The 26,862-nt window shown below is 40.3% G+C and overlaps 3 protein-coding genes across 6 annotated transcripts in view; all 3 read left to right on the forward strand.

Moving 5' to 3' along the window:
• The window catches only part of LOC311304235 (uncharacterized protein), an 807,935-nt gene that overhangs the window by 710,857 nt on the left and 70,216 nt on the right, over positions 1-26,862 (forward strand). The gene's annotated exons all lie outside the window — the stretch shown is intronic.
• The window catches only part of LOC311304239 (protein NLRC3-like), a gene marked incomplete at its 3' end in the record, with an annotated part of 98,395 nt that overhangs the window by 53,835 nt on the left and 17,698 nt on the right, over positions 1-26,862 (forward strand). The window lies entirely within an intron of this gene.
• On the forward strand, positions 17,210-20,782 carry LOC311304241 (uncharacterized protein). The gene is made up of 2 exons (XM_084431161.1): positions 17,210-18,480; positions 18,667-20,782. Exons 1-2 carry the CDS (start codon positions 18,469-18,471, stop codon positions 19,060-19,062), a joined length of 408 nt encoding a protein of 135 aa, XP_084287287.1. The 5' UTR covers positions 17,210-18,468; the 3' UTR covers positions 19,063-20,782.

A 26,862-nucleotide genomic window follows, 5' to 3' on the forward strand; every position in this document is an offset into this window, starting at 1 on the left:
AACAGTCTTTACAAATATGTACCCTTCATTCATCTCACAGAAACGCGATTCATATTATAGAAACGCGATTCATCTTTTTGTTTACATAGGCCTACACTAACGTTATTCCATAACGTTATTCCACATTAACACTTGAGAAAGGATAACTTAGCCTACCTCACTCCTCAGCGGGATCTGCTCCTCATATCAGCACGGAAAATTTTCTCCATAAGGTAGGCTATATTATGCCTCTTTGTTTACAGTTGATGTGGGCGTTTCACAGACTGAAATGGTTCTCAGAATTTGCGTTTGAATAGCACGCGCTCTCCGGGGAGTGGTCAAATTACTGTGAATCATCTCGTAATGAGCTCGACTGGAGTCGCTCTCTTTTTATACAGATTACAGAAGCTGATAATATTTGTTTTTTATATAAATTACTTCATTTAAAAGCTGCGATCTTAAGCTTTATGCCCGTGGGTCTGTTTCCCTGTTTGACTGAATTTTCGCGGAGTTATAGATCATTTTCGAACGCGTTTCAAATGGGAGTTTACTGACAGAGAGAAGGCAGAAATAGCATCATGTTAGTTTTTCTTTATTTGTCAAAAAGCAAAACACTTTATTTTTATTGTGAGTATACAGAAAAAAAATAGAAACTGAACAGGATCGATTGATGTATTACACGAAAATGAAAGATCAAAATTAACAGAGCATTTTGTGTTTATTTTTCATTGCTAAAAAAAAAAACGAGCAAAACGCGCGGGCGCGTTTTTGGTCCCCAGAGGGTTAATGGACCATCTTCTAGAGGAGAACGTCATCTCACAGAAAGAGTATGGCATTATTCGTAACTGCACTACAGTCAAGCAGCAGACAGGGCAGCTCATTGAGTTAGTCCTGTCGAAAGGAAATGCAGCAGCGGAGGTCTTCCGCAACTGGATCAAGAAGAATGATGTCTGCCTGCTGAGAGAACTGATGGCCCAGACAAATGAAGCTGCATCACCGAGTCAAGATCTTTCAGACTTGTCTATGGAGGAACAGTTAAGAAGACTTCAAGAGGAGCGCACATGCAAAGTTTGCATGGATAAGGAAGTGAACATTGTCTTCATCCCTTGTGGTCACCTAGTTGTGTGCAAAGAATGTGCGTCTTCTCTGCGCAAGTGCCCCATATGTAGAGGCTTGGTCAAAGGCGCTGTCCGTACTTTCCTATCATAAAGTTTTCCTATCATTTGGATTTGCAAATTTACATTTAACTTGATGAATAAAAACAATGATACAACAAGTCATGCCGCCAGAGAGAAGTTTATTATTTTCACTCAATCCAGTTACAAAATCTGATTAAACATATGCACGGGTGAATTGTTCACCATAAGTTCTGTAACAAACATTTAGAAAGTAGTTAGGATCTATTTCATTTTGCACATGATTTAAGTTAATTTTACCAACTATGATGTTAAAGTTCATAGACCTTTAGCGCATTGAGTTAAAATTAAAATCAATATCGCATTAAACACATCATTACCGTGTTTAATAACTTCAATAGTTATCAAGCACCAGCTGATTTAAGTTTTTCTTCAAACAAAAGTAATTTTCTGATAAATCATCGTACACCTACATGTGTTTTGTTGTATGCATAGATTTTGAGGGTCCTTGTCTTTGTTTCGCGGTATTTTTAAAAACATAGAACCAGAGAACAGAGAACCTTGTGCGGGATTCTATATCCGCATAAAGGTTAAAATATAAAATATACATTTTAGCGCTATTTAAAAACTAGGACGGTATTATAATATAATGTAAATGTCTCACGTGAAGATGATGGTTTAAACCATCATTTTATCACATCAAGCCAATTCATGCGAATACTGTCGTATATGAACAAAGAGAAGACCTAGAGTTCACTAACATTATAGCTAACTGTAGGAAACACATATCCGGGGAAAGTGTAAAGAAAGCGCCATACAAAACATTACAATCACACCCGGCAATACGATAAGTGTTACGCTAGTGATGTTAGAAATGAAACCTTGGTAAACAATTTCATGCAAACATGAAATGCAAACAAAATCTTTTAAACAAAGTCTTGTTTCAGAGTCGGTATGCTCCGGTGAAAACTTTGTGACTTGTGTGAAATTTGAAGAGGCCGAGAACACTAGCGCTGTTAAACATGCGGTTCAATATAAACAAGAATCCGACTCTAATGCGACTGTGCTTGTTTCACATAACTGTTGATTGTTAGATTTAATAGTTAGATAATTTATCTAACCATTGCAATTGACGATATGTTAAAACATTTGGCATTATGCTGAATAAAAAGAAGAACAACTATTAAGACATAAAACACAATGTCTGTTTTCTGGATCGAGCCTAAAAGACAGATGCCTAAAACTCAAAGTATTGGTGTGGACAGAATAAAAAATGAATCAACCCTCCTTTCATGTAAAAATACCACATATCAACTGTGATTCATTAGCTTAACTGTTGTTTTGTCACACAAACAAAATAACTGTGTAATAATAACAAAATAAGTGTAATAGACGAGTTTGAAGTGTAATAGTTTTATAGGTAACAGAAAAAACAGCAATACTCATCTTTCACGTCGATGTTTCGTAGACATAGCAGAAAGATGTTCTAAAAGTGTCTTAAACACTCTCATACTAGAAGGACCGTCATTTAATTATCTTTATGCAATATTTGTTCATGTTTTTCATACATTCCTATATGAACATGTTTGACCACGCTCTGAGACTATATACTTTTTGCAAACTGTACAAAAACAAAAAGAAACAAGAGTTCAATTACAGACATTCAAAACTAAAACTTTTCTGTATTTGTTTTAAATGGCTCATGATGATGCATTTACTTTTAACCCAGTTGACCTCTAGAATTTACTTTTGGTGCAATTTTATCTGCAGGTTTCACCAAAGTGTGGAACCTTGTTTAACAGCTTCAAGTTTTGATGAGTATGCATCTCTCGGTGCAATAGTTTAAGTGTAACTTTGTTACTCATACTTTGTGTGATTCGTAGATAGAGGGAAAGTTGCCCTAAACAAAGTATCAATGTAGTTCTCAAACAGAAAGACTATCACTTAAATTCTTCATCGTCATTTATTTCTATAAACACTGAATGTTGACGGCTCTCAAAGAAACGTCTTCACCTAAAACACATACAGTCCAACATACAAAATGTGAACCAGTGTCGTCTGCTATCTGAACAAGATGACTAAATCTAGTGGAGTAATAAAACCATCATTTGGAAACTTTAGTGATTTGGTCTTTTGAATCTTAAAGATAAAGAATAAGATTATGTTTGAAAGTTAGTCCATAGGATGTGGAACTTTGCATCACTATGGTGTGTAAAAATACACCCAAAGATTTAAGCACAAATATTTACACACATATTAAGTAGGAGAATATCAAGCCTATCTGTATATTTGGGGTCAGAGAACATCCTTAGCTCATACATCTCTTTACTTTTGTGCTGGATGTTAAAGTGTTAGTTAAAAAGATAAAGGTATTAGTTAATAACAAACAAACAAAAAACTTTAAATCAACATGAAGCCATAACAGTTTCAAAATGACTTCCATAATATTTTCTTTTAGTAAAGCTATGTCTGGATCAGCCAACACAAAGTTGTGCATTGTGAGTGAGATCTCGCAAAGATTACACCGATATTAGATTTCTCGAACATTGCACTATGCCTGAAACTATGCCGAAAACTGTCAAAAAATCATCTGGTATCATGGTTTAGTTGAATTTTAAAACACTGTTTTTTCTTTTTTTTCTTAAAAATTATCTTGTTTAATCATGTATTCAGTCCATATTTATCAGGTTGATATTTGTAGAAATAAGCAAAATACATTTATAAAGCAAAAAGAACGAGTTAATGGCCTTGTGTCAGAACACAACAGGTCTTTTTATTGTAACTTTGAAAAGTGTAATACAGTATTGGATTTTTACACACGCAGTGTTTTCGCCAACTGACCTACCCCTGAAGTTATGACTTCTGAAGGCCTCTCATGTGCAGATTCGCTCGGTTGAAAAAATTGTATTTTATTAGCTAAAATCATTGTCTTTATTCATAAATATGTCCTCATGGGTGTAAAATGACCTCTGCCAATGATCTGACTTATCCTTGTAAGCGAAACATTTCTTATCTTTATTTACATGGGACGGGTAAGTCCATGGAAGCTTCCATGTCATTCCGCCATCTTGAAAAACTATAATGGCAGAGAGGGACAAAAAGCACTAGCCTACCTCAACACGTTTCATCAACGCGTGTTCGTTCAGAGCCGGCTGCCTGAGACCGGCTAAAGTGGACAAGGAGATCAGTGAGAGGCGCTTGTCACTACCCCGGAAAATTTAAAAAATTTAAAATATCGGGATGTAAATAAATATCGGGATAGCTTTTCCCAGGTGGAAAGAGCTAATGAAGGAGAAAGACTTTGAAAGGGAAGTTGCCTGCTTTCTTCTCGACAGGTAAGTCAAAATGACAAGCTTTTTTCATTGCTTGGTTGTGTAAATCATTATATAGGCAGCATAACAGTAGAACATGTATAGTTAAACTCGATGATGTGCTATTGGAAGACATGTTGTCATAGCTTCTTGGCACATAACGGCTACCGCAGTTGCAACACGCATTTGAAAAGCGAAGCGCTAGAGAGCACTATTCGTTAAAATGCAAAATACAATTTCACCGCTAGATGGGAGAAATTCTTTTGGGAGAACTAACTTGTAGGGTCTTTAACAAAAAAGTCTCCAAAATCAAGGAGGTCAAAGGGCATGCTTTCTGCTATAGTATCATCAGCTCTCCCCAAAGTCTATTCATACGGCCACCAGACAGATTTTAAACACCGGATTTAAACTTCTACCTATATTTTGATTAGATAACCGATAGTATATTCTCAGTAAAGGGTTTCACCCTGTGTGTTTCCACACTGATTAAGGATAGTTTGGGAGTTACAAGTAAAAATGATCTTATACATCTTATACTTTGAATTAAGACGAGTAAAATTAAATATTCGCCAACTTGACTTATGCCGCGTCATGGACCACAGAGGCACATCGCGTCTCTGAAATTGTGTGGTGATTTTCCAAATGATACAAACTTAGTGTAAATAAGAGCAATGTAGAGTCCTCGGATTTCTTAAAAACAACACAACATCAAAACATTGTGACAAACTTTGACAACATGTTGTATGGACCTAAGATCTAAGATCTAAGACGCCTAAGCATACTTTTTTGCTTTATTTATTTATTTCATTTTTGAAAAATGTACAAATGTAGTTTTCTGTGATGGTCGTGTTTAGGTGTAAGGGATAGAATATGCAGTTACGGTACAAAAAATCATTATGGCTATGGAAAGCCCCCACCATAAAAATTGAAACCCCAGCATGGAGAAAAAATGCTGATTGAATCTTTTCATATAAATGAGATTTAAGACGACTAAGTACAGTTTTTTAACCATCTAAAGTTTTTGAACAGACATTGTTTAATAACAATTATACTTTAGGGTCACCGTTAAACAAAATCATTACAGTAATCTTCTAAAAGGTAAATAGAAGATGCGTATGTATTCAAACTTTATAGATTTTTTCAAGAAAGTTAAGAACTTCAAACTAAAACAGTCTTTCATTTTAAAAGATCACATTTAAACTTTTACGATTATGCTTTGAAATAAATTTAGTACGAACAAAACTTTGGCTCTGGAAAGGCGTTAGCAGACTAACATTACATACGCTGTGACATGATGCACGTAGAGATTAGTTCATTTTTTAGAACCGTGTGTGTGCACGCGTGCAATACAGCTTAGAAATTATATTAAATTATTTATTTATTTTATAGTTTTCTGTGATGGTCGTGTTTAGGTGTACATGATCGAATATGCTGTTACGGTACAAAAATCATCATGGCTATGGAAAGCCATCAAAATTGAAACTCCACACGGGCAAAAAATTATGATTGAATCTTTTCATATAAATGAGATTTAAGACGACTAAGTACAGTTTTTGAACAGACATTGTTTAATTACCGTTACACAAAATCATTACAGTAATCTTCTAAAAGGTAAATAGAAGATGCGTATGTATTCAAACTTTAAAGATTTTATTTAAACAGTCTTTTGTTTTTAAAAGATTTCATTTAAACTTTTAAGGTTATACTTCTTATAAATAAACTCAGCACCTGATATCCTGATCGCTGAATTTGTGTGACTCTCTGACACACACACACACACACACACACACACACACACACACACACACACAAACACACCGTTTGGCTGGTGCTTTTTGAAAGCTCCGCAGGTCAAACGCTGGTGTAAAGAGAGGCCAGAGGGCCCTGATTTCTAAACATGTAAGATGATTTTTATTTTTGTTTATTTAAAACTAAAACAATTGGATCAATAAGATATTTATATTATAAACATTTAATTTATACACTTTTAAAGAATGTTTTTCAACTTTAGTTAGTCTGATATACACAACATGATTAGGAAAACCCCTTTCTCACTGTGCTCTGGAGGAGCAGCACGTTTCAGATGTCAGAGGTCAAATATTACACACACTATATCTTCTGGCTCAGATACAGCCGGTGCTGAGAGAAGGAGAGAGAGAGAGAGAACCACTATGTGATTTTATATTGAACGCATTTTTGTGAACCCATTCATAAACTTGTTTAACTCTCTAAACATTTTACTGATTGTAATTTTGTGACATTGTTTAATCACAGTGCCTTGATGTTATCTGGAATACGATGTGCTCTGGCTTTTACTTTGAGAAGCATTATGGTCGGTCAAGGTCAAACAGGTGGTGTAAAGAGAGGCCAGAGGGCCCTGATTTCTAAACATGTAAGATGATTTTTTATTTTCATACATTGCGTTGTTTCATGAGCTGTATGTTTTTTCTTCAACTCTATAAACATTTAACTCATTGCAATTTTTTTTTTTTTTGTGAATCCATTTGATTTAAACTGAAATGCTTGGTTCAGTGGATAGTTCTACATTTTATTTAAACTTTTGGTGTGAGGTTTTAGTAAGAACTTTATAAACATTTCATTTATATTCTTTTAAAAGAACTGAATGGTTTTTCAACGTTTTTGTGTGAGATAAACTTCCACAGTTTTTCCCTTATCAGTTTTCACAGTACAGCCCGGATAAGCTAAGGAATATGTAGGGAGGAGGATCGTGTGTGATACCAGCTTCAAAAACACACACACACATACAGACACTAACTGTCATGTTCAAAAGGCTTCAACTTTCTGTTAGATACCATGTCATATTGTTATAACACTTTCTGTCCATATCAAAAGGCATCAAACTAGCTGTCAGATACCATGACATATTGTTATAACACTTTCTGTCAATATCAATAGGCATCAAACAATCAGACTTTCTGTCAGATATCATGACATAATTATTTAATCACAGTGTCTTCAAAACCTTCTGTCCATATCAAAAGGCATCAAAAGACTTCAAAACCCGAAACTAACTGTCAACCTGTCAATCAAAAGTCATACTAACTGTCAACCTGTCAATCAAAAATCAAAACTAGCTGTCATCCTGTCAATCAAACGTCAAAACTAGCTGTCAAACCCCTTTGATCTCCTTTGATCTCCCATTGTTCTCTTTGATCCCTTTGATCCTATGCCAAAAGGGGCGGGACATGTCACCGGAAGGGGCGGGGCACCTGTCAATCAATCATTTTTGACAGGTGCTGTATCATATCAACTACTAATATTATTATCTGGACCGCTATCAAGGCTTCTCTATCAAGGCTTTGCTACCTCGAACGGAACAAAGCATCCGGTCCGGGATTTTCATAATAAATGCATCCAGTCGTTTAGTTAGTTGGAAGCTTTAAAGCGTATCATAGATGACAGGAAGTGCTGTCTACGTTAGTGGTAACTTAACGCATGGTAGAAAATCTGAGAATCCCATATAATAAGTGTTTGAATCCTTTCTCTCTTCTTACATTATTAGGGTTTAAGAGATATATAGTCATATTCTGATTATTGTTTAGTTCAGTGGTTCTCAACTCCAGTCCTCAGGACCCGCTGCTCTGCACATTTTGTATGTCTCTCTTATCTGACACATTCAGTTCAGTTCATGGAGTCTCTCCTAATGAGCTGATGATCTGATTCAGGTGTGTTAAATAAGGGAGACATACAAAATGTGCAGAGCAGTGGGTTCCGAGGACTGGAGTTGAGAACCACTGGTTTAGTTTATGTTTGGTAATGTATATTAGTGCTTAAAAAGGAATGAGTGTATGCATATGTTTCCTCTATTCATTTGTATTTTGTTTCTCTCTTTATAGAAACCACACTTACACTCAGAATAAACAGAATCAGAACTATCTCTCAGCTCTTTATTTCATTCTCTGGAATATTTGGCCTTAAGTGGTGTTCTGGCCAACACACCTGAGTGAACCTGGTGATAAATCCAGAATTAGCACCCCGACTGAGCGTTTACCCGCTGCGAGCAGACATGAAACAGTTAGTAGATGCTGTTTGCAATATGCAGAGTCCAACCTCTCTTCTTACCAGAAAGCCAGAGTTAACGGTGATGTTGCCACGGCCACCTTTTGAAAATGAACCTGAAACTGAAGAAGAGGATGATTGGCCTGCACCACCATCATGGCCAGACCCAGTAATTGACGAACTTCTGCATGGTGACCCGCCTATGTTACATTCGCTCATTAGGAGAATAGACGAGGTTTCAAGAACTAAAGAAGCAGCACTGCCAGCCCCAGCTGCTGACATGTTTGTGGGCCAGCCACAAATTAATTCACTCAGCACGTGGGGCCCTTCCTACTGCAAAGCCATGGGATAACACTGCCCGTAATCCACCACCCTGGTTCAAGCCCGTTCAGTTTCTGCCGCAGCCATACGGATTACCTCCAGCTGAGTCCAAGTACCCTACAGCTTATGGTGGTCAACGGAGTGAGCTTGGCTGCAACCCCACGCCCCAACAGCGACATCCAGGCATGGCATGGACACAGCCACTGCCCTTTGGATCACCTCAGGGTCATAAATCCAACGTCCCAGAGCCAAGTTACCGTGGGTCACGCCCAACAATCTGCAACTTCTCAAGTCGGGACCCAAGTGAGTTCGCACGGCTCAAGATCTCATTGGAGAACCTCTTACCACATGATGCATCTGAGCTGTTTAAATACCAAGTGTTGGTCGATCACCTGCAATTAGAAGCCAAGTTAATAGCAGATGCTTACCTTAATTCCCCAACACCCTTCTCAGACACAATGGTCACCCTAAGTTTGGCCAACCACATCAGATAGCGCTGAGGCGTATTGCTGCTGTAATGGACTCACCAGACAGGTGGGGAGACTTTGCTGCATTTGAGAAGTTTGCACTCCAGATACAGTCACTTGTGGGAAAGCTGAAGACACTAGGCCACGAGGGTGAGGTGGAACTGCAGTGTGGCTCACATGTTGCTCGTCTGCTGAGCAAGCTGCCACCTGAGCAGAGAGCTGAGTTTCGCCGCTGCATGTACCATTAGGGCACACAAACCCACACCTTAACTAATCTTTCAGATTGGTTGAAATACGAGTCTTGGTGCCAGGACTCTGAAGGACAGTTAGCTGTGAGAGGAGCGCGGGAGAAGCCGGTGTCCAGACATGAGGATAGGAAGGGTAAGCAACCTACCATTGTCCTCCATGGTCAAGGCCGCATTAACCCTCTAGGTGCCACGGTCGAGTTTCCTCGACAAGATGCGGCACTGAATAAAACGGCCGATTTTGTCAAATAGGGTGTAAAATTTTGTTCGACCTCCCCTCCACTAGTTGGCAGACATGTTATACTTCATCCCCGACTCAAAAAACCGTCATGCTTCTATACAAAATCTTCGAGCTAGAGCGCATTGAATCAGTGCGAACAAAAGCGGAGCTAGTGTGCGAGTGAGCCATTTTATCAGAGCAATATTGTCAACGTCAGCGAGTATTTGCATTAGATTATTATTATTATTATTATCTAATGGCATCAATAAAGCTTACCCGCAATGAAGTGTTGGGTCTTCTATTCGCGGACCTTGATTCTGAAGGGGAATAACGTTATCTGCCTTCAGAAAATGACGGTGATTCTGAAAGTGAAAGTATAGCTACACCAAGCACAAACGGTGAAACCTTTGCCCAATATAGATGGTCCTTTGCCCAATGTCAGTGGTGGGAACAATGTTTCCCGGGGTCGGAGTGTTCATCGCGAAGTTAGCAGGCGTGTTAGTGTTGTGGGGAACGAGTCGGGAGATTTTTTTACCGCGCTAGCCATGGTGACCGTGTGCCTCTCCGCAATCGCGGCGGCAGTATTGTGGTGGAGGCTTTGTCTAATGCCACTGGGTATGTTAGACGAGGTTGAAGTATTCATAGGGCAGTTAGGAGGCAACGTGGAGGCAGGGTGGGGAGTCGCAATGACAATGACAGTAGTCCAAGCTGTGCACACTTTGCGCGCGCGCGAGGCAGATCTGGCCGCGCCCGCGCTGCTCGTAGGAGGAGCAGAGGCGGTGTGACACGGGGCAGAGGGGCTATTATGCATAGTCTATCGCAAGACCACACCATGAGACACTACAAGAAATGTCACCTGGATGGATAGGGAGTCATTATCTCTACAGCAAAAGCAGTTTCTTTTTTTCTTTTTTTTTGCCATTTATTAGTTATGATTTACACTGTTGATTTACTATTTATTTCCCTGACCATTTAGTAGTGTACAATATGTGTTATTTTTTGTGTGTTCATGTCCTTGTGATGTGTGCGTCTTTGTCAGCTAAAAAATACTAACATTGTCTCTCGTCTTGTCTCGTCATCTCACCCATGATCTGTGCCTTGCCGTGGCGAGTGAGCTTTTGAACTAAACAGGTCTTGTCTACTTGTGTTTGTGTGTCATATGAATAATATATATGTGCCCCATACATGGAATCAGAGTGCCTACAGTATTGGAAAATCTACAGAAGCTACATCCATTCGGTTTGTTTCTACCATTTATTAGTAATGATTTACACAGTTTGTTTACTACTTACTATTTACCTGAGCATTCAGTATTGTGCAATATAGCATACAGAAGGTGAGGGACATTTTGGGGGGAAAGAAGTGCTGCATTTTATCATTTAAATATGTGACTTTTCATGAAAATTTTATAATCCAAGATGGCCGCCACCATATGACGTCATATTATGCAAATTAGATGGGAAAATGTAATCCCTACACTTTGGGTCATCCTTAATATTTCTCTAATTTACAGAAAGTCTCTATCTTTTATCACTTTTAAGATATAGCCTTTTGAAATTAAGATGTCAAAATCGAACATTTTAGGAAAAAACCTCTGGCGCCTAAAGGGTTAATGCACGGGCTTATCTGGGCTGAAGCCCAGGGGCCTCCCATGGTCCGGATTCATGATGAGCTGAAAAGGTCATATTGTTTTGTAACTTGTCAGATTTTGTCGCTGTATGTCGCTAGTCTCTATACTTTGAAGTCGCTTGTGGGCGTTGGTAGTGCTGTCGCTCTAATGTTATTGGTAGACTGCACGTCAGGGGGCTATACCATGAAGCCGGTTTAGGTGGCTAGCTAGCTATGTTCCAGTTTAGTGTCCGCCAACCCTGGGTTTTAGGTACTATGAAAGTAGCTCGGCTTTAATCGGTGTTCGTCGCCATGGTATCTTACGCTGCACGGCTAACCTGCTCCGGGGCAGGTTATGTTCTGGATTCAAGATCTCAGACTGAAGTTTGACCAATCAGCTGTGAGCAAAGAAACATATAGGTGACGTAACTAATTCCCAGTGTCTGTTGCAATGGCTTCAGCTTTTCTTCCAAACCCTGTGGACATCTCAGCGCAAATTGTTAGACGAGCAGTTCGTAGAGAAATAATTTTTAGGGACAGACAAAAACCCTTGCCTTTCCTGATAGTTAGGCTTGTTGTATGAAAGATAGAGATTTTCCGCGGAAGGAATATCTTATCTTTGCAAACTTCTTGGGCCGCACATAAAGAATTTGACACGTCGAATTCATGCACTTACTGTACCGCAAATGGTATTGCGTTGCGTTTTTTCGCAAGGGTCCTCGCTCTGCAGGAGTGCATTAATAGCTGACAATGGACACCTCGTAGGGCATTTACCCTTACATAGTGTTCCCCGGACATTTATCGACCATGTCCATAAAAGAGGGCTTTTATAAAATTGCCGGTAAAATATATTGATAGGGTGACATCACATGAACACATTTTTTTTCTTTCAAAAAGCAAATTTCAAAAATGTACAATACAGTACATGTTAAGAATTATTTTAAATCTTTTTTATTATTATTCTGTTAATCTTATGATAGGATTCCCTAGAGTTATTGGAGCAATAGACTGCACAGATGTTGCAATCTCCACTGCTCTAGGAGAACATAAGGCAGATTATGTTAATAGGAAGCAGCCTTAATGTTCAAGTAGGCCTACATGTGAGATGATTATTTTCTGTGAGATGAATCTTTAAATTAATAGTAACATTAACATATATAACAATGAAAAATAATAATATCATCTGCAGATGACTTGTGATAAATTAAAATTTGGTACAGTACAAAACACTGTTAATTTGAATTGGGACAGAAAAACCTATACATTAATCCCCTATCATGACCCTCAGACAGGGCCACAGCACCGCTTCAGTGTGGCCCTCAGTAAAATCAGAGTGAAGATCGAGATGACCTTTGGCATCCTAAAGGCACGTTTCAACTGTGTTTGGCGCTTAAGAGTCACCAGAGCGGGCATCAGAGATAGTGGCTGCATGTGCCATTCTGCACAATTTGGCCACCATTAGAAAGGAGCGAGAAGCACCACAAAACCAGCTTCTCCCCGATGAAACTGACCTGATCACACTTGACCACCCAGCTGGTGCAGATGTAGATGCAATCACCATACAATATTACACTTAATAAAAGCACATTGAAACTGCAGATAGGCCTCAAACTGTTTTATTGGTTTTGTGGGATGGGAGGGAGAAAGAGAGCAAGAGAAAGTTGCATTAATAAATATTCATACTAAAGTGTTACTTGGTTAAATAAGTTCACATACTGAGGTCAGTTTTATCCAGCTGTTTGATCTCCAATTTTTATTTTATTTTATTTGGAGCCTCCTCAGCTCACAGTCCAGCTCCTTTAGTGTGCAGTCTGAGACTCCTTTAGTGTGCAGTTTAGTTTGAGACTCCTTTTGTACAGGGCCCTGACTGAGTCTGTTTCCACCTGAAACATAATTCCACCACAAACAATGATCTTTACAAGTTTTCTGGAGGCTAATCAAATCACAAAAAGTTCCCTTGACTTCCTACAAACACAGGACTGACTGTAATTTATGTCAAGGGTTTTAAATCCTTGTTCACATTTCTTCTGAAGCCCATTGAGGTAGAGGCCTCAGTTTCTGTAGCAGGTTGTGAAAAATCCTACACTAAAAGAGATGTGTGTAAGGGCCAGTCCCTTTTTTATGCCACACATTCAAATGTTTGCCATAGTAAAAAGCCCAGTGCATTCACCTCAGCAACTGTCTCAGAACACACAGACAGTGTCTTCATCATTTCCTCCACCCTAATAAATAAATGTAGGCCAATATAAAGTATAACTGTTGTAAAGCAGGTGTTCTGGTGTTCTGTCTGTTGCATACTGACCTCTGTGTGGGAGACTGTGTGCATGTGTGTTCAACAGGGACACTGTATTTCCCTCTACTACAGAACATACAGTCAGCCATATTTAAAACTTCAAAAAGTAGTAATGTATTGCACACGTAAGCTACCCAGTGTTACTTGCTAAGAGGAGCCAGCACCAGGGTCAGATTGTACAGCACCTGTAATCCCATCCATAATCGGCCGTCCCTTATTGCCTACTCAGAGCCAACTCCTCCAGTAGTGTATTCTGGTTTTCTGAATTTAACTCTTTATTTCTGTTTGCTGCAAACAAGTGTTTGTGATAAAATGTTCACAAAAATAATAAAAGGTTGTGGTAAATGCTCACCTTTTTGAATTATATTTTTATATCTTGTATTTGTCTGCTGTCAAGAACGTTTGGAGTTGGGGTTGCATCTAAAAATCAATGAATATTAATCTTTCTTAGTATATACATGCACATTTTTTATATATTATAAAAATAGGCTAAAATATATACATCATTTTACATGAATAGGCGTATAGAACGTATTTGTTTAACTTACACATTAACGCAATCAGCAATGTTTCTCCAACAGTCTTATCTTCTCTTTGACAGCAGACCATATTGTTTCGAGCTTGAAATAGATATTTAAATTTAGGGCTGAACGATTAATCGCAACAAAACCGCACGCGATTTGCAATTATTTTATGCACAGCTTGTCAGTGGAGTGCGGCTGATTGGTAGTAAATACTGCCCCATCTGAACGCCAGAGGGCGCTCTAATGCAAACACGATAAATATGCCCCACTGCAGAAGTACAATAATGCGCATCATTCCAGGAAATCCCTATCGCTGTAGCTGAATAAATAGAAGATCGAAACTCTCTGATTAAACATGACTTATAAATACACGACTGCCTTATTCTGTGTAAGAAGGCCCATCATCTCACAGGAGGAGGAGCTCAGCTGTCGTTATGAAGTGAGTTTGGAGTAAATGCATGTTATTAAATGTCTGTTGTTGGATGAGGTTCATAAATGCTTCTCATGTTTTGGAAAGATGTTTGACGCGTGTTGTTTTTTCAAATGCACATTATAAGTGACATTATAAATTCACAGTGCTTTCAGATGGAGCAGCGTTTACAGAGCCGTACATCAATGACAAACTGCGCATAAAAAATAATCGCAGCCTTTGCGATTTTAAAATCACGATAAGCCATCTCGATTTAAGTGCGATTACATGGAAAGTGCGATTAATCGTTCAGCCCTATTTAAATTCATCGTAATTCTGAATGATTATCTCTTGCTCCTCCGCGGAAAAATATATCGCTCTCGCTCTATCCATATCGAACGCGATTGGTTGTTCGGTGCCAACGTCACTTTGGTATGTGCACGCGCTTGTGGAGTAATCATAGCTTAAGGATCAAAGCCTGAGTTGACAGAGAAAGTTGATGAGCTGCGTCATGGTACCAATAAAGCCTGATCGCATCGGTTTGGTTTTGTCGACTCAAAACCAATCCTGTAACCACCTTGTTCAACTACCATCATGGTACATGTGGCCCCTGGCCACATCTAGCCTATACAAAACACCATCACAAGTGATACAACTATATTATTTTAATTTGACTAGGAATTCAGCTCAAAAGTCAAAAGAAACAGTATGTTGTTGGGAGAGTGTTTTTATATTACCACACAGCAGTGTTCAGTGGATTAAATAATTTACTAGATTAACAATCGATCAATCTACAAATTAAACTCACTCATACTGTCATAAATTTCTTGTCCCTAATAGTCAACATAATGCAGGGGAAACTGTAAAATGAACTGCAGCAGTGCTAAACTTGCATCATAAAACTACAACACTCGAACTATAAATGTATGAATTAAACTCACTGAGACCGTCAACAGTTTCTTTTCCATGCATAATTTTATTATATCCATGTTTGTGGTTAGTTACAGTCAAATCATATAAAACAGTGAAATCGCCCTCGAACTCTTCTGTCTTGCCTGCACTGCACTCGAGATGGTGACGGGAGCTGAGCTCCACTGAAAGGCTTTCCTATTGGTTGTCACTCGTGAAAATCGCTTCTCATTTCCATAAAGTTGAAATTTATTTGCTGTGTGTGGTTGTTAAATAAAGTGTCTTGTTTATGCTCAAGTGGGCTCAGTGATATGTTAATAACAATATTATGGTGTTTTCTGTCTCAAGGAGGGAAAACTCACTGTTGTAGGTCTCGAAAGAAACTAATGCATTTTGTGATGTAGATTACCTAGATATTACACTTTTTTAAAATGAGACTCTATAAATTGAGGGGATGGGGGGTCTACAAAACCTCTCAGCCCCGGGGCCTAACATTAGGTTAAGGCGTCTCTGTCCATCAGTCCCTCCAGAAACTCGCGATGTTGCAATCGCGCCAATTCACGCCAATTCAGCCAATCCACGCGATTTATTTGCGGCCTTGCAATTTCATCTAATCACTGCGACTTTACCGCAAATTCGACCAATCAGTTTGGTCCGTCACTGCACGCGGCATTATTTTCACACAGAAGGACTTCCTTATCAGAGAAAGCAGGCATGAGCGCAAATACATCACACTTACCTACAAATATCACTGCGAAAGACCGTGCAAAGCAATTCCCTAATGTTCTCCATGAAAGTGGAGGGAAACTATTTTGCACTGTGTGCAACATTGTTGTGGAACACACAAGAAAATCCTCGCTTGACCGACACTTCTCTACAGCAAAACATGCCAGAAGGATGTCCGTGCAAGAGCCGACACGGCAAGTGACTATCACCGAAGCTGTTGCTTGCAAATCCATCGCAAGCAGCGAAAGGAACAAGGTAAACAACAAATCTTCATAACGTTTGTAAAACTAGGTCTGTGGTGGTTTGCTTTTGTCAGTTGTCAGGCAGGCCTTGCGTGGGCACAGGTGATACTGCTAGCGAGTTTGAGAGGGGCAGTTAAAACAATTTTTCATGCTTTCACACGGTAGTTTCATCAATCATTTATCCAGTGTTTCCCCTACATAGACTTAGCCGTGGCGCCGCGGCAACAAAATGATAAAAGTCTAAATATTTTACGGGGACAACATGATTTTTTTCTTAATTGATCCTGCGCTGCAGCCTCCTGAGGAAGCAGCGGTTCTCTGCTGTCAGATCTGCATGTGATCAGAGCGGCCAGAAAGCCGCGAGGGGGGGCATAACTGATCCTCGTTAAACCCAGAGAATTCAATATACTCAGAGTTGTGACAACCATTGACTTTGCTGTATGAGCGGTCACGTGACTCATGGAGCCCTCAATAGTTCCAAACAGAGTGCTCTAATTAAAAATTACGTTTCTGAGCTGCCTCCCGCAGGACCCGTTCAAACCGACTGACAGCGCTGAGCTGTTTGTAACTTTTTAGAGCTACATGAATCACGCGACTGCATGCCGGTGAGTTCAAAGAGTGTCGTAACTCTCAATATATGGCACTGGTTCCAAACAAACCCCGAGCTGTCAGAAAAGTGAAACCTTTCGAAGAACAAACGTTTTTTAATGACTTAGACAACAGGACAAGGCCATAAAGTAAATAAATTAGTTTTCAGTTTGCATAATAAAATGATAAAAATAAAACTTGGGAAAAGGAAAATTGACAAACTGATATCAGTATTCCTGCTGCTGCTCCTGAATAAAGAATAAAACATGACAGTAAAAGCTAAATTAGTTACATAACATAAATATAAGAGTTATAAGGGTGAAGCATGAACTAATATTAATGTTACCAAGCAAGTGACCATATGTGTGGACAAGTAATGCAAGAATAAAGGAGGAGATAATAGTGATAGTGAGTGAAGACATTATCACTATTTTTTTTTTATCTTTTTTTACACATCTCACTGGTGAGTTGTGCTATTTTTACAATTGGCCTGTTGGCAACCTCATTCAGTCCTTTGGGCTTACTTGGTGCCCATGGGCACCACACTGGTGACCCCTGCTTTAAACGGTGTTCTAAGCAGGGTCATTTTTAAAGTTTTGTACTGGTCAGTCTTTTAGAAACAAAATGGTTAACATTGTGCATTGGGGTGTACTGGAGACAGTAATTGTTTAATGTCATTAACAAATATGCATGTTCTGTTTACTCTTTGTCTCCTAAGATATGTGAAGACTGGGTTGCCACATGCACTGCCTTGAATATCCCACTCTCCAAAAGTGACCACCCAGCAATGAGGAAGTTTCTTTTTGAAAATGTAACGAATGGAGGAGCCATTCCTGGATTTCACCAGCTGCAAGAAAAATACCTAGGCAATGTTTACCTGAAAGAAAAGGAGGCACTCAGAAAACGTTTAGCCAAAAAGCCTGTTGCAGTCATATTTGATGAGACTCCAGATGTAGAGGGGAGATGTGTTCTAAACATTCTCATTGCACCCTTGGAAAAGGATGAATCTGGGAGAATACTGGCCTACTTGGCAGACACCGTCTTCCTAGAGCAGTGCAACCACTCAACTGTCTCAGTGTCTGTGGTCAAGTGTCTGCAGGAATATGACATAGCAAATGAGGATGTCATTGTTTTTGACACCGACAATGCAGCCTACATGAAGAAAGCATATACAGCTGCTTTGCAGTCTTTATTCCCAAACTCACTGCACGTTACGTGCATGGCCCACATAATGAACCTCATCGGTGATGCCTTCCGCAGACCTTTTGACCAGCTAAATGCATTCATGCTCAGATGTTTTACCATGCTGGCTCTCGGAAAAGAAGATACCTCCAGTTCATGTCAGGAAAACATCCTACCAGACAAAAGGCAACCACGGCTCCAAATCCCTGTGCTACACGGTGGAACTCCTGGTTCAGTGCGGTGTAATACCACTCAGAGCACTTTAAACTCTACAAGGAGTTCATAGAGATGGAAATAAAGGTAATACTCTTCCTCCTTTCAGTACAAATTCTCACAATGATAACAAGTTTCCAATTCATCCCAGTTTAGACTAGCATGTGCCCTAATAAACATGTTAAAGTTTTTGCAGATGGTTGTGTGCTTTTGGATTTGCTTATGTAAATTGCGTTGAAGCAGGACTAAATTCTGTTTTAATTCTATTCACAGGTGTGTGGCAGCAGTGCACCGCAGTCTGTGGAGAGACTCCATGAGATGCTACAGAATGAAGACATGGCTCAGTGTCTCCAGGTTCAGCTCAGCATCATGGCAGATAAGTGTGAACGTATTCTACAGCTACTTGACATCTTTCAGAGCAGGAAACCTATAACCACCAAGGTTTTTGACTACTTCGAGGATCTACAGATGAACTTTACTGTAAACAAGGAGTTACAGTATGAATCCTGTGCTGAGCACTTTGAAGGGCTTGATGTCCATCATGCCGCCAAAACACACATCCTCAACTTAGTGCATCTAGCATACAGCAATGCAGAGGAAAAACTCACCAAGTACATGTCAGAGGGACAACCTGCCATCAACTTCCTTCGAGAAGTCAGAGTGTTTTAACCTCGTTACATTTCATTCATGGAGGACAGTGTTTCTGGCTACACACACATCCCAGGCTTCAGTGCTGTCCCCAATGATGAGTTTGATGCCTACTTCCAACACCTGGGTCCAGCAGCACTCAAAGCGTCAGCATGTGGAGTGGTAGATCTATATGTGTTTTGGGATGGGCTTCTCGAGAGACTTCCTGTCCTCAGTGCCTTAGCCAAACGATACAAGGATGTCATCGTGAACTCAGCAGATGCTGAAAGAAGCAACAGCCTTTACAAGCTTGTGCTATCAAGCAGAAGAAGATCAATCACTAACAGCAACCTCAAAGCCTTGGTCTTCTTGTACCACAATCAGCGACTCACTAGTGGAGTGTTTGAGAGGGATGAGCTCAAGATCGATTGTGGGCCCGACTCTGAGGATGGAGGACAGTTTGGATACGTAGGAAGTTAGTGTTGAAGAATGAACTGTCTTACCATTCTAATGAATGATTTTATTGTTGACGTGTTTTAGTCTGCATTTCATATGCTATGTTGGAAGAACATCCAGTTGGTTCATATTTGTTCACACTGGACAATGTCAAGTTGAATTTAACCCCCTGAGGTCGGCGGTATCGCCGGCGATACCAGCTCGCTTTTTTTTATCAGTGTAAAAGAAACTCAGAAATACTCTGTTGACTTTGATTTTCCATAGGAGTTTCATACATCAATCGATTCTGTTAAATGTGTATTATTTTTGTGTATACTCACAATAAAAACAAAGTGTGGTGCTTTTTGCCAAATAAAGAAAAATAAACACGAAGCTAGGTTCTGCCTTCTCTCTGTCCGTGTAGTCCATTCTGAAACGCGTCCGAAAATGAATCATAACTCAGCGAATACTTCTCACACAGGCATGTGAGTTATGTCTTTATGAAGCTTGAAATCTCTTCTTTTAAATGAAGTTATTTATATAAAACACAAATGTTTTCAACTCATGTAATCCGCTTGAAAGCAAGGAGAGTTACCGTTTTTCCTTCTCCCTTCATTATCTCTAAATGAGCTGCGGCCGCCCCGCCCCCGGCGCGATTCACATGTAAATAGTTTAGGTGATCTAGTATGCATCGCATACGCCCCCCGATCAATGCCATAAAAACACAGTTTCTATCAGACTTACTGATAGTTCATCGCGTTTTGAGTATGGCACGCTTCTCCGGTAATAAAGACGCCCTTCAGATGATTCTGGACAGCGCCGGGTTGTTTCCTCAGAGGAAGATTGTAACAGACGACGAACGGCAGCATATTGAAGAGCGAATTCCGCCGAGGACACAATTTCGGAGTAAGTTTTACTTAAAAGTCTTTTGTCTTTTATTTTTCGTGTTCGCATTTATGAGGAAAAAAACAATATTACCTGACAGTTCTCCATTATGGACGCGAGCGCTCTAAGCACTAAAATACTTTCAAACATTCACAGAGACCTCAAAACAGAAAGTACAAATCCTTTCTTTAAAACGAATTTCGTTTTGTATCAATTGTATCTTAATTTTAATAATTTTTTCATTAACAAATTTCCTGGATTTAAAGTAAATATAGGCTAGCAATCACAACATAAGGTCTGAATGGGTTAGATTTGGGTACAGTTTTTACTGTAGAATATACTGCCACATCAAATAAGCTTTTGTTTAGCAATTTCTATATATAAAATAGCCTACTATTTTTGTCAAAAATAAAGTCATCAACTAAGATGTTAGCTGTTCCAATGTTGGCTATATTCAAAGTAATGAATACATAGATAAAATGTAGTAGGCCTATAATCTTTTTTTTTTTACAAAAAAAAAAGAGTACACTTGAAATATTGTTGAAATTGTAATTATTGTTGTTGTAACCTTTTTAACTTTGAAATATGTATGATAAAATGTATACTTTAGTTTTTACAAAGAAAGATTACACTTGAATTGTTGTTGTAATTGTAACCTTTTTAATAAAAATATATATTTACAAGGTAGATGTAAACAAACTTTTAAAAGGTAAATATAAGCCTTTTCTTTAAATAATTTTTATTGTGTTTTATTAGTGACAAATTTGGGGAGAGGATAAATATTCCAAAACTGAAAATACAGTATGAGAATTAACTGCACAATTACTAGACATGTTTTCCTTGGATATTATAGGCCAAATTGCAAGCACAATATGTGGAAAAATAAAAAAGAATTGAGATGCTTCCAACTGTTGCTCTTGCATTCTTGTGGCTCAGTGACTCACCTGAATGAATGGCTAATTAAGTATGCGGGCCCCATTGTCTCCTGAGGTGTGAACCACTACATATGCATGATCTGTGACGCCCACTCCGCATATGGCCTTTCCAAACAGAAAGTGCTTTGCAAAATTCAAATCAATGTATTGTGTTATGTGAATGATTAGGCAGGGTGATTTTCACATAATTTTGAAGAAAAAACACTAGGCAATGACATCTATTAGACAAAAGTCTTATTGGCACATATTTAGTATGTGTTTTATGGCCTTATTTCAGAAACTTTAGTTTTTAGTTTTTTCAATAACCACGCATAAACATTATTCTCTCAAAAATGCAGACATGTACATTATTGTTGCTCACATATTATGGTAGCCCTGTTTGTGCTAAATAGTGTGTAATTTTTTTTTTGCCATTAATATGTTTATAAGCAACTGAAAAAAGCACAAATGTCAGGGCATGTCAGAACATCTCAAGGACCCCAAAAACACCTCAGACCCCAGAGGGTTAAAAGAAATGGGCTTTTTTTTTATTTAATGAAACAATTTATTTTATTACAAGATTATTCTTTTGGAAACTTCTGTTATGTGCATTAATTGTCAGGGCTGAAAATAGCCTTTGCACTTTATTCTAATGCAACTGATTCACTGCATTTCATATTTTATGTTGGATTGTATGTTACCATCCAGTTGGTTCATACTTGTTTACACTGGGCAATGTCAAGTTGAATTGAAAAGAAATGGGCTTATATTTTTTGCCCATGAATTGTCAAGGTTGAAAAATAGCCTTTGCACTTTATTCTGATGAGCAAATAAAACATATTTTACCAGAATTTTTGAATTCCTGTGCTTTGGGGAAGTAAGCTTGCAAAGAACACTTAAAAAATTCATAACATGTTTGTGAAATCACAAGGTAATGCAATGCTGTTGAGAAAAATCTGTCTAAAAAAATCGCAACTTTTCCCGCAACTTTTTGAAAAAGCTGCCACAAAATCTGGCATTTTAGGCCACAACAATCACAAAAAAATCCCGCGAAATCCTGGAGGGACTGGTCCATGGTGTGAAGGACACCGCTAAGAAACCTGAGGCTCCAGTGCTAAGCAGCTCCTTCAAAGGGAACAAAAGCAAGCCATACTGTCCATTCTGCAACAACGAGGAACACTACCTTAGCCAGTGTACAGAGGTATCCAGGCTAACAAAGGATCAGCTGACCGAATGGATAAAAAGTAACAAGAGATGTTGGCGATGAGCTCGGCCACACCAGGCGGCCCAGTGCAACTTAAAAAAGACATGCAGCCTCTGCCAAGGGAAACACCTCCAGGTGCTGCATGAGGTGAATATGAGGTCACCCAAGAAGGCAGCTTCAACACCGGCAGCGGAAAGCCATGGCACAAGGGGCACAACAGAGGTTCTGTATCTAGACAGACCCACTGAAGGCAGTCGGGTCCTTCTGAAAGTTGTCAAAGTCCGCATTCACCATGGTGACCAATCAATCAACACCTATGCCATACTTGATGATGGTTCAGAGAGAACTATGCTGTTGTCAGATGCTGCATAGAAGCTAGGTGTGCAGGGGATTCAAGAGGACCTACCACTACGCACTATTAGAGAGGAAGTGCAGACCCTCCGTGGTGCGTCAGTGACGTTCTCCATTTCTTCGCCGTCAAAGCCAAAGACCAAGTTCAAGATTATAGGTGCATTCACCAGTGCTCATATTGGACTAGCTGCCCATACTTACCCCATGGAGCAACTCCGGAACACCTACAAGCACCTCACTGGCCTTCCCATATGGACCCTTATAAATGTTGAGCCCCTGCTTCTCATTGGGAGTGACCATCCCTGTCTCGTCACTCCCATTGAACCTGTCAGATTGGGACCTCCAGGTGGGCCTGCTGCCATCCGCACAAGGCTGGGCTGGACTCTGCAGGGCCCAGCGAGTGTAGTCCGTCACCTTGCCCAACCACAGCAGTGTCTATTTACAACAGTAACACCCCAGGTGAGCTAGCTGATGAAACATGTTGAGAGATTATGGCAGGTCGACACTGTCCCATTCAGAAGCGAGAAACTAGTTACTCGTTCAAGGCAGGACCAAGAGGCCATCAGCATCCTGGAGACCAAAACCATCAGGGTAGAGGTTGATGGCATTCTACGTTACACCACCCTGCTGCTCCGCCGGAGAGACATGCCGCTCTTTCAGGCTTCTAAAGAAGCCATCATGCCCAGTTTACGAACTGTAGAGAGGTGACTGGTCAGAGATCCTGCATGGGCAGAAGCCTACAGAGTGGAGATGGAGAAACTTATAAAGGCGGACTCTGTCATCAAGTGTTGACCGAAAGTTTCAGCCGAGGAAGGTCGTGAGGAATGGTATATACCTCACCATATGGTGAGCCATAATGGCAAGAATAGGCTGGTATTCAACTGCTCCTATCAGTATCGAGGGCAGAACCTCAACGATCATCTACTGACTGGGCCGACCTTAGGAGCATCACTACTGGGAGTTCTGCTAAGATTCCGAGATTATGCAGTTGCAGTTAACGGAGACATCAGAGGCATGTTACACTAAGTTCGCCTCCTCCCAGAAGATTGTGTTCCGCTCAGATTTCTTTGGCGTGATGGCAGTCAAGAAGGACCTCCTGCAGTGTACGAGTGGCAGGTGCTACCATTTGATGAGTGTTATGGAACCGGAAGCAGGAAATAGAACTATGGAGGAAGATCTATTTTAGTATGAAAAGAACCATCAGCTTATTTCATAGCACCTCATGAAATTTATACTTGCATGGTTAATTCTTGAAGTGGTTGAAGATTGAATTCGTCGCTGGGTCCTTGAGTGTCAAATGTCACTGTATGAGTTGCAATCGTTTCTTCTCGGTTGGATGAAGGAGATTGTATTGTCACTGTTCTCATGGCTGGAGTGCAGATTGTGGCCTGCACGCTCTGGGCCGGCAGGACACGAAGAGCACATGGTGAGAGTTGCGAGGGACTTCGTCCATGTTGAATGAAGTCACTGAACTCCTGAGGTTGTCCCTGATGCTGTTGTGGTGGAGAGAGAGAGTTCTCTCTCTCTGGATGAGCACATGGCTGTTGTGAGTTGAGGCCTTCTGAGGGCACGCTGGACGTCCCGTGGCATCCTGAAGTGCCAAGAAGGCCAAGAGTTGATGGTTGACCGTTCAGTGATGGTAGGTTTGCAGTTTTTCAGTCTGAAGAAAAGTCTGACTAGGCAAGGCAGACGGCATCAGGCCTGTTGGATCCAGGGCCCTGGGCCCCAGTGGGGGAGGGGTCCCCTAGTAACAGTGGAGTACAGTGGAGGCCAGCAGCACAAACCCAAAAAGTGGGCTGATCTAGTGAAAAGGCCTTTTTAAAGCTTGACAAAGGACAGCCCTATGCAGGCTGGTTCACCCAATGAGAAGGGTAGAATTTCTGGCAGGAGTTTCCTCTGTCACCAGGATTTACAAGCCTTTGTCTTAAGAGTGCTCACTCGGACTGGCATGCTGAATTGGTGTTTGATGACACAACTACGAAAGATTCTTGTAATACTAATATGTTGCACAGCTATTGGCATATCATGTACACCAGTGATTCCCAAACCTGTCCTGAAGGCCCCCCAACACTGCACGTTTTCTTTGTCTCCCTAATCAAACACACCTGATTCAACTCATCAGCTCAATTAACCCATGTGATAATGAGCTGATGAGTTGAATCAGGTGTGTTTGAGTAGGGAGACAAAGAAAACGTGCAGTGTTGGGGGGCCTTCAGGACAGGTTTGGGAACCACTGATGTACACAATCATTTCGATCTTCAGAGTACCGATTTATCGAGACCAAAAATGGTATAAGTGGGTTACATTGACCGTTGGTCCTGTAATAACTACATAGTGTCAAAGAGATCATAGTATCAACAGAATTATTAAAAGACAAAACACACAACAGTAAATCATTCTCAAAATGTTCTGGAATGCATGTTAATTTCATGTTAGTCAATTCATCAATAAATGAATGCAGGAGAGTCTGTTTTGCAGATTGTCTCTGTCTTTCCATGGTCTCTCTCTTGCATTTGGCCACATTCTTTAACACCCATAAAACCTTATCTGATCGTAAAAACTCTCTGTGTTCCCTGTAACAAGACACCATCCTACCAGTGTGTTAGCCTCATTTGGGATGTTAGTTTTTAGTGAAGGTTTCACAGTGAGTTTGCTGGATTATTCATTAAATAAATGAATAATATGTGTGTGTCCGATTGGTCCAGACGCTACACTGCCTCCAGAGTGTTCCTACTATTGCTGAGGCAAGGCACCTTGTCGACAAACTACAAGCCCTTCTTGCGTCTGCAGGATTCGATCTGTGTCAGTGGGCCAGCAACGAACCAGGTGTATTAAGTCATCTACCAGAAGAGAGCTGCTCTGCTAGTGTTGAGGACACCTTTGGGTGTCACCTTTGGGTGACAAAATCTTGGGTGTCACCTTTGGGTGACAAAGGCTGGAGAGTATTTTGGAGGCCTGTAAATAATGCTAAGTAAAATGCGTGGAGCACCTTTTAACACAGTACCCAGATATTCGAAAGACGGGTAATTCCCAAATGATATTTGCTTACATTGATAGATATCTTTAAAAAGAGCAGCTAGACCCCCACCTCTCTTAACAGCTCTGCAGACACTCATAAAAGTAAAGTTAGGAGGGGCTGCTTCATTGAGGATTGTTGCACTGCAGCTGTCTTCTAGCCAGGTTTCATTTAGAAGCATAAAATCCAGGTTGTTTGTGGTTAAGTCGTTGACTAGAAGTGATTTTATTTTTAAGTGAGCGAATGTTTAAAAGTGCTAACTTAACAGTCTTACTTTTTGTCCCCACAGCAATCTTAGTTTGACATGTAATAGGCACCAGATTAGTTGGGTTTGCTGTACGGCTATTGAAGGCCTTAGACTTTCTATCTTGTAATAGAACAGCAATAGAGAAAGATACAGACACACTGGGTTCCCGCTTGTTCTGTAAACATTTGAGAAAGTTACTGTTATCATAGCAGGGACCCAACACATATCACTGAGAGCTGGTATCAGTTGTTTTTGGTTCACCTCGAGCTGATGGAGGAGGGTGTGGGCCCTGGCGTTGTGGCAAAGGCTGGAGAGCTCTCACAGGAGGGGGAGGGCGAGCTAGGCCCGCAGGCTTTGGTGGTTGAGGTGCCTGCCGTTTTTTGGTTGGTATCTGGGGGCTTGCAGCAAAAGAGTGGGATAGTTTGGTTCCAGCATACACCAGTTCTTCCATTTTCTGTGAGAAGCACAGAAGTGGAGATGCTGGAGAGAGGGAAAAAGTGTCTGGTGAGAGGGGCTGTTGCTCTGGTGTTATCGGAGGCTGTAATATGCTGTCCTGGCTTCCCTGGCTGTTTTCCAGGAAGTCGTCCTTGGGTGCTGAATCTTGGAGCAGTTCTAATATGTCTGTCTGTGGTGAGCTCTGTGGGCAGGGCTCAGCTGAGATTGTGTCTGTGAGCAGAGGTTGTTGTGGCGGAGTGGTGTTATCATTGTCCTTGTGTGATATGTCAACCGCATGTCCATTTTGCTGCTGAAGTGAAGTCCCGTGGTCATTCATACTGTGTCCAGGTGTGTG

Source organism: Rutilus rutilus (genome assembly GCF_951802725.1).
Source record: "Rutilus rutilus genome assembly, chromosome: 14".
NCBI lineage: Eukaryota > Metazoa > Chordata > Actinopteri > Cypriniformes > Leuciscidae > Rutilus > Rutilus rutilus.